This window comes from Acinonyx jubatus, chromosome A2 (genome assembly GCF_027475565.1).
Source record: "Acinonyx jubatus isolate Ajub_Pintada_27869175 chromosome A2, VMU_Ajub_asm_v1.0, whole genome shotgun sequence".
Lineage (NCBI taxonomy): Eukaryota > Metazoa > Chordata > Mammalia > Carnivora > Felidae > Acinonyx > Acinonyx jubatus.
The window spans coordinates 36,945,137-36,959,870 of record NC_069383.1 but is presented as its reverse complement, the minus strand read 5'-3'; the positions used below and the strand labels follow the sequence as shown (position 1 = coordinate 36,959,870).

The window sequence follows — 14,734 nt, the reverse complement described above, 5'->3', positions numbered from 1 at the left end:
AACAGCCCGGAGCCTGGAGCCTGCTTCGGATTCTGTATCTCCTTCTCTCGCTGCCCCTCCCCTGCTCGTGCTCTGCCTCTATCTCTCTCTCTCTCTCAAAAATAAATAAACATTTAAAAAAATTTAAAAAAAGAAAATATAGAAGACAAGGCCCATGAGCTTAGAATCTTACTAGAGGAATCTGAAGGAATCAGAGAACACCACTGTATCAAATAAAACCACCCACAGATTAAATATAATTGAGTCATGCAGAGAAATGAGAAATTAATGTGGGTCAAAGTGATCAAAGGTGAAACGTGTGAGGACATGAATTGAGTTGGATAGCCTGTGGTGTAAGCATGTGCCTGTATATTGGGGGAGATGTCTGTGTGTGTATATGTGATGTTGACAAGGAATAGAAAATGGAAAAGGATGAGAGAAGAATATGGATAGATGACCATAGCGGATTTATGACCGTTGTGTCATAAAAGGTCTTAATAAAGAGCTTTGAATTTGATCTTATGTACAAAATAGAGAGACACTGAAGGTTCTTCAATAGTAGGGTCAATTTCTAAACCACTTAAACTATTAGCCCCATTCTTTCTTCCTATTACTTTCAAACTTTCCTATAATGAATTTTTTTTCTGGTGTCGCTTGTTCCCATCACTGGAACAACCTTGCCATTCCCTCTCATTTCTTACATGGCTTCGCTTTGGTCGTTACAGACATGTGTCCTGTTATATCTCGTTGCTACTACTAATGAAGAAATGTGTTTAACAGTCTTCTACTATACAGAAACATCTAGAATAGAATAGAATAGTTCTTAGTTGAATATTTATGAGGATGTTTTATCACGTACATACAATTTAAGTTTGTCTGAAAATTACAACAGAGAGCAACTATTCTTCAGCAAAACTCAATACACTAGAACGTGTCTTTCTCTCTCATTTTTTTCTTCTTGAAAATGACATTTTCTCATGCCCGTGATGGAAATGCAAAGCACTAAAGCTCTGGCACTGCAGAAAATGCTCCAGACCTTCCAGGCATAACAAATAATAGCACTGCTGAGAAGAACATGGCTTATTTCTGCATCAGGGAACTGAGTGGCATCATATCTAAAAGCATTGATGCAATAATTAATTGTACAGAATTCCCAACGCACTGTGGGTGTATCAGGGCTACGTAAACATGGGAACATTTGTTTCCTTGAATTATGAATTCTAGGATACATGAATATTTTCCCCACGGTATCTACCAAATTCCTTATTAGTAGCTAAAAAGTTACTACCTTGATAAAAATATTATTTTTTCCAGTTCATTCTCTTAAAAGTCAACAAGCCACCAGACTCAAAATACATTTTAAAAGGGTGTTTTATGGTAACTATATAGTTTTGTTGCTGCAAATAAGTAATTGTAAATAAAAAATGCACCATTAATTTAGCCATTTAAATCTAAGCCAAGGGTATGATTAAAAATAATAGGAAAACACTTTTGTACTGGGAGGAATTTACAAAACAATGTCTTTATGTATGTAAGGCATAGCAAAAACAATGGCAAAAAAGAAAACTAGATTTGTGTATATTTTCCAAGTCTTTTAAGACTAAAACCTCAACCAAAGCCAGACTCAATTAAAATATTTATTGAGTACCCTGTACAGCTCCTTGTACACAGTAGGTGCTTATTAAATATCTATTCAAAGATGGATCATTCTGTAATTGCAAACTGTGGAGGTACTAAAATATCTTCCTAAATTTTATGTTTCATATATTTGCAACAGGAACTTGAAATAAATTTGGTGCCCACTAAAAGAAATCCATGAATTATTTATAATTCAGAATAGAACATAAAAAGGAAAAGCAGGGCACAAATATCCATAATTTGGTCATTTGAAATGGAAGCAAAGCATCAAGTCTGTCTGATTAAAATTAAAAGTGCTATTACAAAGTTAGCATGTGAATAAAGCGGATGCCCAGTGGAAGACTATTTTAATATGCTATAGATATTCTCTAGTGTTGTGTCAACAACCTGGGATCAGGTTGGGCCTACAGCTGCTTAGGTAAGAACCTAGTTAATTGAAATATTGTACATAGAAAGTGACTCTCCGTGGACCAGAGTGAGCCGTGAGAAAGTTATGTTTGTTAGAAATAACATGTCATTAATGTCCTTAGGATATCAGTGACCCAGATGGACAAACCATAGATTTTTCCAAGCTGGAGGAATTTGGGAGATCAACCCCTTCATTATACAGTTGAGGGAGCTAAGAGGTCAAGTGAATTGACAACGGCCTGTAGCTGGTCAACAGCTCAGCTCCTGACACCCAGGCTAGCACCCTTTTTCATGTTGCACAGGATAATGAAATAAAAGCTACGTTTACTGAGACCACAAACAGCACCAAACTCAGTGGAGGGATGGCAGCAGCTGTCACTTTTGTAGATGAGATCACTGGTACAATTACAGTACAATTACTGGTACAGTAAGAGGTCGAATGAAAAGATTTGAAGCTCAGTTGGGATGAATGTAGAGGGGCTCAAATGGGCAAAATAATAGCTTTAAAAAATGCAGTGAAGGATGGCCGGGTGTGTAAACAACTATGAGTCAATAGTCAGAAAATTGTGGGGATCCTGTGGATGGATGAATACCAAGCAATCAGGATCCATGGGGTAGTACTGCCATTGGATTATTCTCCATTAATTATCCCTTTACTATGTATAGTTATGAAGGCAGAGGCTATGGAAGTCTCTGGAAAGATTTCAGAGCAGGGAAGTAAATGTCAGTCATTGGAAAATGGTTGGGAATGGTGATCTTGAAAGGTAATCTTTAAAGGGAAACTTGACAAAGGGAGACTCCACGAAAGGATTTTACCCAGACTGTGGTAATCATCCACTTACATAGACTGGGACAAAACTGAGTTAGGACTGAAGATATGAGCCAGATCTAAAAGATACTCTCCATGCAGTGGGAGCAGCCCACGTTGAAAATCTGAGTGATGTAATCTGAGCAATGTCCTAAAAAGTCTTTGAAAGATTAGATGGATTCTCCTGTTTCCACAGTAATATGATCCTCTGTGAAAGCAATCAACTACTGTTCTTTGCTTCCTTTAGATTCTTGGTGGGAAAGTGAGGAGAAGAGCAAGGTGAAGCCAAGGTCTGAGGCTGCAGCTCTGTTTCTGTGGTCATTTCAGCTCCCATTAGTCAGTCTCTAATTTCCTAGTTATTGTGTGAAAATCAACAGTAGCAGCAGCAGCAGCAACAATAGCTAACATTTATTGAATGTTCACTCTGAACTGGATACTGTGCTAAGTGCTTTACATCCATGTTTGCCAATTACTAATTTGTGTAAGTTACTTCTCTGGGCTTCAGTTTCTTCATCTGTAAATTATGGATAATAATAGCACCTACTCATTGTGATAACCAAATGAGTTACTATATGCAAAGTGTTTAGAACTCTTTGGAACATAGTAGTTAATAAATTATTATTTTATCTGTTTTTATTATATTATCTCATTTAATCTTCAAGCAACTCTTTAAAAATAATGGTTGCTATCACTTAGCATCCCTACCCCTGCCATGACGGATAAGCGAGTTGAGATTCTCCGAGTTTAATTAACTTGTTCGAAATCAGAAAGCTAGTAAAGCACAGAATAACGACTTAAACTTTCAAGTCTTGTGCTTTTTTTAACCTCTACACCACATTGCCCTTCCCCTTCCAGGGACCTAAGCTCCAGCCGCAACATTAAATTTCTCTGATTAGTGAATTCCTATGTTGAACACATTACGAGCTTTAGGATTCTCTTTGCCTTTTGCTCATTTTATTATTTCCTTTGTCTGAAATGGCTCTTCCAACTTTATCGAGCAGATGAAATTAAAATGATCATTCAAGACTGAGTTCACTTGCCACCTTTTCCGTCTCACCTTCCTTCTGCCATCTTCACAGAGATAATTGTTTGTCTGTGTTTCTTTAACGCTTACCTCACATGCCTCCCTCACAGCACTTATCACATTGTCTCATAATTTGTTTGTGTCTCTGCTGCTAGATGGTGAACTATGCGGGAGCCAGCAAAAAGTAAAATTTATTTAAGATGCCAGACTCTCTCCTAAGGGCTTCACAAGGGTGGACTGCCTGGATCCTCTCAATAACTCCACTACGTTTGTACTATCATCTCCTTTTTCTTGATAAGGCATAGAAAAGTTAAGTAACTTGCCCAGGCTTGTACATGCAGTAGGTACACAACAAATGACTGTTGAATTATGTTTAAGAAAAATGCTTACCAAAAATGACCCAAATTCTTTTTTCCCCTGGAGAAAATGCATTCTCCCAATTCAACATTTTTTTTTTTCTGATGGAGGAGAAACAGACAAGCTCTTCTTTCATCTAGTCAGATCTTTACTTTCTTAAAGCTATGAGAAGAAACAACTAATTAACTTTAGCTAGTTGAAGCTTGACTGTCAATTCAGCTTTAAAGTTTTTTAATATTAGAATAGATTTTTCAAAGTATTATAATACTTCCTCATCCCATAATCCTGAAAACCTGTATAAGTTAAATGTTATTTTATTGTCTATTCAAAACCCCATAAACCAAGACGTGCATTACAGCATAAATTTTAATTTTTGTGTCAAGAATCTATTATTTTCCAAGCAAACAGAGGAAAAAAAAAAGAACTGCTTTCCACTTCAAGTTAACCTTGAAAAACTTATGTCTTTCAGAGGGTAATGTTGTCCAGTGGCATCAGAAGGAATTATGGGCTGGTTGTGAATGTCAAGTGTGAGTAATTCCAAGCCCCAAACCACCTGTAGCTTTTTTTGAGGCCTTTTTCTACAATTGCTGAGAGGAAAACATAATCTCTTTGCTTTCTTCCGGGGCTTTTATAGGACTCCAGCCCTTGTATTAACTTCATGATCTGGTGGGAGGAAAACTGGCTTAAAAGCCTTTTAACCCAAAAGGTTTGAGCAGCTAATGGACATCATCCCTTTGGAGAAAGGAGATGATATAAAAGCTCCTTCTCCATTTTAAAAACTAGGCCTTATTTATATAATAAGGCCTTTTATAAAGTTAAAGCCTCTTGGTCTTAATACATTTTTTAGAACCTGTTACATTGCAGTATAAGGCAAACAGTTAGCCAACATACATAAATAAATAAAAACAAAAAACAATTCTCCCTCTGTTGCCCGAGTTCTCAATAAACCTTTAACTTATTTGACTGTTTGACTTATGGCAAATATAATCCCAGTCATCTACAAATAATATCTTCATTTTAACCACTATTTAGGCTAATTATGAACCTGTGCCTCAAAATTAAGCAATTCTATCATTTTAATATGGTTTAAAAAAGAGTTTCTGAGGGAATTGGGGGAAGTTACAGAACACTAGCATGCCCAGATTTGATAACAACAATAAAAAAGTCAGCAATAAACAATTATCCTGGTAGACCCTGCAATTTCCATTCAAAACACTTAGAAGATAATATTAACAAACATGAAAATGATGTATTTTTACATAGAAAAACAAACTCACAAGATTTTGGAATTGCAAATAACCCACAATTGTGGCAACCATCTACCTTAATTAATGTGTTTAACCAGTATTTGAAACATTACCATTTATCATCTTCTTTTCTTTCCTTTCTTTTTAAATATGGAATTCATATAAACTGTTTGTGTGTGTGTGTGTGTGTTTTTCTTTAAATAACACTGTAGAGTAAAAAAAAAAACTGGAACAAAGTAAATTTATCTAATGGTGAATACACAGAAGAAGTTTTGGTTCTATTTACAAACTGTCCTACAGTAATCCTCATAACAACACAACTCACTATTACATGGCTTAGCTGAAAAGAAATAGGTCTCTATAATTGTAATTATGTTTAATTGTATTTGCAATAGAAATAACTTCTGGAGGCCAAACAAACTTTTCAGATTATGGGGTTAGGGAGTCTTATGGTATCTACAATAAGGAGCATTAGAAACTTCGCAGTGGCATGCTTTAACAATAAAGAATATATACCCTGTTTCACAGGTTATTCCCATCGTTGCTTGAGCACCATGGGAGAGCCCCAGGAATTGGCTTCTTAGCGCCTTCTTTGATGACACTTTACCCAGGCATCCTCATAGCTACCTTGTGGGAAAGTATGAACATGTAAGAAAAGACACCTCCATGTTTCTTGAAGGAACTGAAATATCTCACTTGTGGAAGTGGACAGTCAGGACATAGGAGTAACTTTAACACTCAGGTTTTGCTGTTATTTTGTGTATTTGGCATTAAAAACGTGGGAACTCAGGTTCCCAAAGTAACATGGTGGTTCATCTAAATGAAGTGTGAGCAGAACAGGAGGTTCCCTCTGAATAGAGGGAATATGATATATAAAAAGATCCCAAGGAATACTGGGAAAAGATAGGAGGTAAGGCACTGAAGGAAAAATGGAGAACAGTCTATTAATGGCCATTAATACCAAGTCCATCTTAGAAATGATTACTGTCGTAACACTTGTAACTTGTTGGTACTACATGTTTAATTGTTCCCACTAGACTAAGAAATCTTCATGAGAGACTGTTCTGTCTTGTTTTCCACTGTGCTCCCAGCACCATGCCCAGTGTCCAATACATATTTGTTGAATGAATAAATAAATTAATAAGCAATTCAGGTAGCATTCATGGAAGTAGAGGTAAATGGATAAGTAGCCATATCCGTGTGCGAGCAATGACAAATCAGCTAACCTGTGAAAAATGCTGGTGTTGAAATCCATCCAGCTAACACTTGAAGGTGATTCAGTCAATAGGCTGTCCTACAAATAATTTTTTTCTAATTACTTTGGTTAATTTTATGTTATTTAAATGGGGCCTCTGTGGAAAACTGGGCAAGTTACTCACCTCCTTCTGTCTCAGTTAATATCTGCATAGGATTCCACAGTCACAGACTGAATGCCTGGTTCCAACCAGGCTTCTCACAAATAAATCCACTGTGCACCAAAGGAACCAGATGAGGTAGTATAGACACATTCATGCAAACATATCACCACTATTAAGGAAAACAATTTAAAGACTGTCAGCTCAGACGTGATTAGTCCAAGAGGGACACATTATTATTGATGATGAGCCTTTCTCACAGGGAAGTTGAACTCCCCAAGTGGGAATATTTTTAGGGGTTGAAGATTAGTAATATTTTCAAGTTGGATTAGTTACCAACTATTTTTAAGTATTGAATACTGGAATGGGTGCCAAAATAGATAATGTGATTTGGTCATTAAGATACTACTGAAGCAGACTTTTTATATGACTGCTGCCATTACTCATTGACTTACGAATGGCCTTGATTAACTGGGGATGTATCTCACCTACTGCTTGCCCCTTGACTTGAAATGCCAAGTTAGTCAAAAGTAGGCTCAAATGAAAGTCACTATGGTTCTGTACTATTCACTGATCACTTACCAAAGGGGTTGGAATCTGTTATTCCAAATATCTAGGTGGAGTCAGGCAATCTCACTTGGCTCTTGCTCTTGACTCTTCAATCCCCCACCTTTAATATATGCCTCAGTTTTCTTGTCTATGTTATGGAGGCAAGTAGTAATAAAACCTGATCTCTGGCTGCAGGACAATTGCTGACTGTTTTACTGATTGCTGGTGATATCTGACCCCGTAAGCAAAGTTCTCTATAAATACAATCATTGTAATTATGCTTCTACTATAAATTATTTTGAGTTGGAAACATAATGTTATCAGAATATCTTTTGATAACATTCCTTTACTGTATTTTGGATAATGATTTTAGTACCAACGAGGGGCCTTTATTGCTAGATTCAACTCACTGTTGTACATTAAACTTTGTCTCAGATCTGACCAACTTTGGTATAAAGTAAAATGAGGTCAAACACAGTGCTTGCTAAATCATGGCTTGAGCTGTCCTTATATGAGCAAAACTGAATAGTTGCATATATCATTGAGACATTCCAGTGATTTATTTTTCCTTATTTATATTTATATTGATATTCTCTTTACAGAAGTACTGTAGCAATAAAGAATTCTATTCCATTACATTCCTAATCTTATTTTTCAAGTACCAAAAGGCAAAAACAAAAACAAAAACAAACAAATGAAAACAATGGAAAACAAAAACAATAAGTTTTCTGGTTTTGTCATAATGTTATCGTAAGCTATTCTTCTTAGATGTTATATATTTAGAACCCAAAATTTCTCCTATGATCCAAATTAAAATGTGATATTTTTATATTCAAATTATGAACCAATCAACTAAGCAGGTATATATTTCTAAATATTACTGCCTTATAAGAGAATAAATAGAGGGTAATCACGATAAACTATCAGATAATGCTTTTGTAGATAATACTATTTGTCAGTTTATCAGCTTTATGCTCCCTATTACTCCTGCATTTCCAGTTCAAAAATATAATAGCTACAAAAATCAAAAAGCAAAACCATAATAAAGCTAGCCTTCCTAGTTTGTGCTTGCCTCCCAGGTCAAAAGAAATTGTTAATTGCCAAAAATGTAAAATTTATCCCAAGGAAAGTAACAGGCTACACGGGTAAATTTTGGCAAATGCAACTTTATATTGAAATTCACACATCTGTATCTTAAAGAATGAGACTCACAGACTCTAATGTATTTCTAAAATACCAGAAATCATATTATAAGCTTTCACAAGTTAAAACTGAAATAATTTAAACGACCAATACACTGAATGTGCAGAAAGTAGAAACAAGACTGTGCCTTCAGTAGAATAAACGCTTCACAAATTGTGCAGGATGTCATACTAAGGCTGTGGTCTCCCCTTGACAGCTGACTCAAAATATAAACATACATCAACTGCCCGCTTCTTAGAACACACTAGAATGGGTAGCACACCTCGGAAGAAAATCTCATTATCCCAGTGATGTGCACCTTAATTTTCAAACCATGTGAGGAAAAAGGAAAAAGAGTATTAAATGATCGTCCATGCACTTCCAGTTGCATGACCATGACCAGTTACTAATTCGATTTCCCTTGACTATTTGCTCCAATGCTAAATAAGATGAAAGATACTAGATAACCCTTTAAGGCAACATGTGTTTATTCTGCATTATTAAAACTGTTCAGTTGTGACCAGTTGGTACCATTAATGTTGCCTCCCAGACCAATATCTAGCATTTGTAAAATATAAATGAATTGGAAAAACTTTATACCAAATCAACCAAAACCACATAGTACAGTTCAATGCTAGCAATTTCACTAGTAGGTAAGGAAAGTGGCATTTAGAAATAGTAATGTATTAATACAAAAAAAAAAAGAGTAAACTCTAATTGGAACCAATATACTGCTTTGGAATGCTCCCCAAAACTTACAAGGCGAATTTTTTAAAGTGTGATAATCCAATAATTCATGGCACGTCTTTAGTGGATTACAGTACTTTAAGTCCCCAAATATTTTAGTCTTTGCAAAACAATAATAGTATGAAATGTTTTAAAGTCTTCAAACTTCTAAAATTAGTTTTTATCAACACATTTACCTCATGTCAACTTAATTTATTAAGATGTCCAATGCTAATTGGTTTTTTTTTTTGATGTTTTTTTTTTCATAAGTAGTGATATACACAGCATTTAGCACTGATACTTAGCACCTGCTACTTTCATTATCTAGTTTTCAACCACGTAAAGAAACTTAGGGCAGTGGTTCAGTCCTTTCTTAATTACAAACCTTCGCCGGCAGTCAGCAGGATCACTCTGAGATTTAAAATAGGATTATAGGTGAACTATTGCAAAGACTGCAGAATGTTGCCCAAATCCTTATAATTGCTGATCCCCTTCTTGATTTTCTTCTCAAGATATGGCTACAGGCCACAATTGCTTAGCAGAGAAGGTTAGTGTTTCACAAGGCTAAAGATTTCCAGATGCTCCTTCATATAACACAGTAAGGTTCCCTTGGTAACCTGGATTTTCTGCAGTAAAGAAGGGTTGTGCTGAAACAGCGCCTCAGCTCCCTGTTGGAGAAAATGCAGACAAAAGGATTGATTCCTGCTTGGGCAAAACTCATCCAGACAGCGGCTGTTAGAAATCCCCCTGGTACTACAGGCCCTCTTGCAAAAACTCTCCAATAACAGGCCACCAGGTATGGGCCCCACAAGGTTAGGAAGAGAAAAGTCATTATATAGAACATTCTGCTGATTCTTTTCTCCATTTTGAACTCATCTAAGACCAAGAGCCTTCTTCTGCCCGTGGTGTTTGCATTTTGCCTGATGCCCAGCAAGGTGGGTGGTGTGGGACCCCTTCCAAATCCTGCTAGCCAATTGGCAGCTGCCTGGCCACTGGCTCCAGGGCCATGAAAAGTCCAGTTCTGGCTGACTGCTGCTACAAACTGGACTGGCTTCATTTTCCTTCTGTCGTGGACAAAAAATATCAGCTTGAGGTAGACAAGCTGTGTGGCTAGGAGGATGAGAGCAAGGAGCAGCATAAATCCTAAGGAATCATTAGCCCTGAAGGAGCGGTGTTGGAAGGTACATTGATCTTCCTCCCTAATGAATGAGTAAGTGCCCACATCTAAAACTGGGGGGAATGCCATGGCCACAGACAGAGTCCACACCATGCAGATCACAGCCAGACACGTCCAAAAGGTCAGCCTCTTTGTATAGAAGCGGTGATGGGCGATAGCTAAGTATCTGGTGACGCTGATGCAGAAGAGCATGAAAGCAGTGTGGAAACAGGACAAAACCCCCAGAAAGGCAATCACTTTGCAAGTCAGAGTCCCATAAGTCCAGGTAGAGCCATTTTTGACCGAGTTGAATACAAATGGGAAACAAATTGCAGATCTGAGGATATCTGAACAACAAAGATCCAACAGGAAGTAGTAAGGTGCTCTATGCAAGGTCTTATCTTTCACTAGCAAAATGGAGATCAGAAGGTTGCCCACCACGCTGACTCCTATTATGAAACCCAAGGAAGTCAGTTTCAGAAAGGCTGTTAGAGGAGAGAGATTTTGCAAAATGTTGTCAGCTGCATGGCTATAGTTCGCCATAGATGGATGGAGGATAAAGATACAGCCTCAGTCAAGTCTCATGATCTAGATATAAGAACAAGGAAAAGATAGATCCATACATTTTAGTGAAAATGTAATCCACAAAGAGAATTGATGCGATCTGCAGTCATGCTTCCTCTTTTCTTCCATTTGATTTGCCATCAGAATATCTGGAAAAAAAATGAGCTATCAGTTCTTAAGTTAACAAGTAATGATGTCAGGCAGTGCTAACACAAAGCTGTTCATTTATGGGGAAGCAAATAAAGTTTTAATTTTGAATAATATTATTTGCTTTAGTAACTATTTTTGCTTGAGATTTCAGAGAATTGGCTGGTTTAGTTTTCTGAACTAGATGAATTTAAAAATGTCCCCATTTTGGAGAACATAAATTTGATTGGGTATTTTAAGACAGAAGGAATAAAATGTTCCACAATCATAAAATATGCCAGTCCAGGAATTAATCACTAATGTTGCAATGGAATCTACAAGATTGCTAATAGGAGACAGAGATGAGAATACCTACATTTATTTGAGTCCTGTTAGTATCTGTCAGTGTTTTACAGGGAGCTTTTCTGCTGATATGGATCCAAAGAGCCCTTGCAAAATATGTCTTTTAACTCAAGTGCCACTATTCATGCTGCACATTGTAAGAGTATTTGTTGATTCATCTTAAAGCATAATTTCAACACTAGATTTCGAAATTAACAGGAACTTATCCAGGATATGATGTGATTTAATCTTTTGTCTTTTCCTCCACACCCTACCCCCCATTTTTGGTAAATCTTTTCTCTTTTAAACCCACATGATTATTAAAAATGGTTAATGTAAATATTGGCCAGGGAAACACACCCAGAGGAATAATGCACTTCCATTTGTAAACCTTGGCTGCCTGGATTCAAATGAATTTAACATGAACCTGTATTTCTTGGGCAATTAAGCCTTTCCTATTTACACTGATAATCTTTGTGGCAAATCGCATGGCTTCATTTTCAAACAAAATGCACATTGTCTCCTAGGTGCCTGAGAGCCACACCAGGAAAATCGGCTTCCTCTGTTATTCCCAAGAAGCATGTTCCCTTTGCCACTTCTCACTAGCCCGGAATATGCTGATGGAAGCCCAGGCAAAACTGCGTTCGATGATTTTAATTTCCCCACCGGTACATCCCCGGGTAAATACCGATCACATCATGCAACATTACGAAACCTGAAATCCGCCACCCCTGGATTTATAATGTGGGGTGGAGGAGGGGGAGGGGGAGAGAGACATGCATTACATACGCGAAGATGGGGAGAGAGATTGCTTCTGTGCTGCAAGGGAACTGTTCCCGGTGATTCGCAGTCTGATATTCCTCAGTCTTGCAACGCTTTCCAGAAATGGAGCTCTCAATAAGCCCTACTGAAGATGCATTGTCTGAATGTACTTCCATTATGCAGTTTATTGTCAAAAAAACAAAAAACAAAAAACCTCAGGGAGGGCTCGGTGCCGGTGAACCTGCAGTTTCATCAACACTGTGCGCCCCCCTCCCCCAAAACTTAACCGAGAGTATATCCTCCTACCTGTTGGTGTTGGATATCCCGACAGACTATAGCTTCTTCTTTCTATAAATTGCTGATTTTTTTTTTTGCCTTAGTGCCTTGACTGAGCATCCAGGCAGGGCTCGGCGGCGCCTGCGCGCTGGAGCCTCCTTGAGCTCCAGCCGCGTCCTCCCCTGTCGCAGCGGCACCGTCTCCCCCAGTAACGCAGGGGCCGCGGCGGCGGCGGCGGCGGCGGCGGCGGCGGCGGCGAGGGCGGCGAGGGCGGCGGCAGGGGCTGCTTCGGGCTCTGTGGAGCTAACGGGAGCCTCGACCCGTTTCCAGAGCTGGCCCTGTTTATTGGATGTCCTGTCCTGTTGAACTGGCAAAATGAGGCTTTTATCCCCTTGTGGCTGCTTCTGAACTTTTCCCTCCCCACATTTGAAGTGGGGGCTTGGAAAGGCTTGTTCAGGACCTCAGGCCCACCCTGTTCCCTTAGGGCAGCGACGGGAGAAGCCACGGTGTCGGGGGCGCTCGCCCCCTTCTTCAGCTACCCGGAACCCTAGCCTTCCCCGAACATTTCCTTCCTTTCTCTTTTAGGGTGGTCCAACGCTTTGGAAGCTTCTTTTAGAATTCCTCTTTAATGATTTCCTCAGCTGACCTTTGCATTTGCAGGTTAGCTGGGAGAAAAAAAGAAAGAAAGAAAGAAAAAATAGAAATTAAATATATATATTTTTAAAAGCGCAGTCAAGAAAAATCTTGTCAATGGGGAAGGAGGGAAGAAAGCAGGTTAGGGGCAGCCCTGTCTTTGTTAGTCATCCTCTATTCTCAAATGCACGCAAATATGTGTTAAGTAGGGAGAAGCTAGGTTCAGAGGACAACTGCAAAATGATTTACATGCATTTTACCATAACGAATATGATGATAGAATCAGGTTTACAAAAATTTTAAGTGACTATTCCTTGCATTCCACCCCACCAAGCAACAGCCTTTCTTTTTCTTTCTTGCAAGTACTGCTGACCAATACATTGGTAATGTCAAAGCAGTTGTGTGTGTGAGTTTCCTTTCCCTCCCCCTTTGTTTTTACAGAAGAAAAATACTAGGAATATAACGAATTCATAAAACTTACACCCATCCAAAAGGTCCGATGATATCACAAGGCACCACATAGCCTGACAACTGAGTGCTTAGGGATGTCTCTGGAATCATGCATTTCCTTATTTTACCATTTCCGAAGAGTTTTGTTTGTGGGGGTGTTATAAGATTTTAAACAACTCCCCACCTCCAAAAAACGAACAGATATGCTTTCATCAATTCCCAGTGTGAAACGTCTGCTTCTCCTCCCGCTTGCTTATTGCTTTATAATAATCTGTTAATGAAACAGAAAAATAAAGACCTTCTCTACAGTAATAATTTGATCTCCAGACAGCAGTAAAATACCTCATTGCTGGGTGGTGAGATTGTGACATTCGGGGGAACTCAAGCCAATCAGCATACAGATAATATGGGTTAATTTACATATTGTATTTCTATTGGACACACTGAGGTAAAGCCTTCTCTGTTTAAAGCTTAAAAATGAATACTTCACTGTCATGGTGTCACAGTCATTACACAAAGCCCTATGTTGGTAATAGTGAAATGATGTTACATTTTCCTGATTTGTTTGGGGATGTCCTAAACCCATTTAAGAAAAAAAGATAATGATTTGTTTAAAAAGATAAAAAAAAAAAAGGGGGAATATAAAACACCTAACTTTTGCATTCCCTTAACCTAGAAAAATCAATCCTACAGCAATACTGGAAGTAACTTAAGGGCATTTCCATTCAAGTGAAACATTCCACTTTTTTGCAAAACAAATAAATTCAGAAGAGTGCAAAACTATATGATGGTTTGCAAATTTTAAGTGAAATGTCAAATTCATTTTTGTGAAACTACAAATCAAAGCAAATTTGTTCTGTTTTACTTCCCGATTAGTGTCTCAATGTACCTTGCAAAGAGTTATTATTTCCTGAAATTTTACAGTTAAAATATCTTTAGAATAAGATATTTTTAAAAAGTTTACTGAAGAATCATGATTGGCCAGATCTTAGTTATGGATTAGGGAAAAGCTATTTAAAAGTAAATTAAAAGGGCAACTGCACTGCCAGGCCATGAGGCAATAATTTACTCTGCCAAAAGGTATAGGGCCAAGATCCAAGGGTTTAACTATCTTTAGACTTTAAGATGCAGGTATTGATTCCTTAAAAATAA

General features: G+C 37.9%; 1 protein-coding gene across 5 annotated transcripts; it reads right to left on the bottom strand.

The window, feature by feature from the left end:
- Nucleotides 1-5,272: 5,272 nt before the first annotated feature.
- On the bottom strand, nucleotides 5,273-13,905 carry GPR85 (G protein-coupled receptor 85). Of its 5 annotated transcripts, none has more exons than XM_053218202.1 (4): nucleotides 13,614-13,905; nucleotides 12,530-13,164; nucleotides 12,251-12,392; nucleotides 5,273-11,142 (listed from the first exon to the last, which is right to left on the bottom strand). In XM_053218202.1, exon 4 carries the CDS (start codon nucleotides 10,970-10,972, stop codon nucleotides 9,860-9,862), a length of 1,113 nt encoding a protein of 370 aa, XP_053074177.1. In that variant the 5' UTR covers nucleotides 10,973-11,142; nucleotides 12,251-12,392; nucleotides 12,530-13,164; nucleotides 13,614-13,905; the 3' UTR covers nucleotides 5,273-9,859. The 5 variants fall into 5 exon arrangements, with proteins under 5 accessions (XP_053074177.1, XP_014922829.1, XP_014922833.1 ...); XM_015067343.3 differs by having other exon boundaries at nucleotides 12,251-12,368; XM_015067347.3 differs by having other exon boundaries at nucleotides 12,251-12,365.
- Between the last annotated feature and the right edge of the window lie 829 nt (nucleotides 13,906-14,734).

What these genes read in the sequence shown, in the direction of transcription:
- GPR85 (XM_053218202.1), bottom strand. Translation starts at nt 10,972, where the DNA reads ATGGCGAACTATAGCCATGCAGCTGACAACATTTTGCAAAATCTCTCT.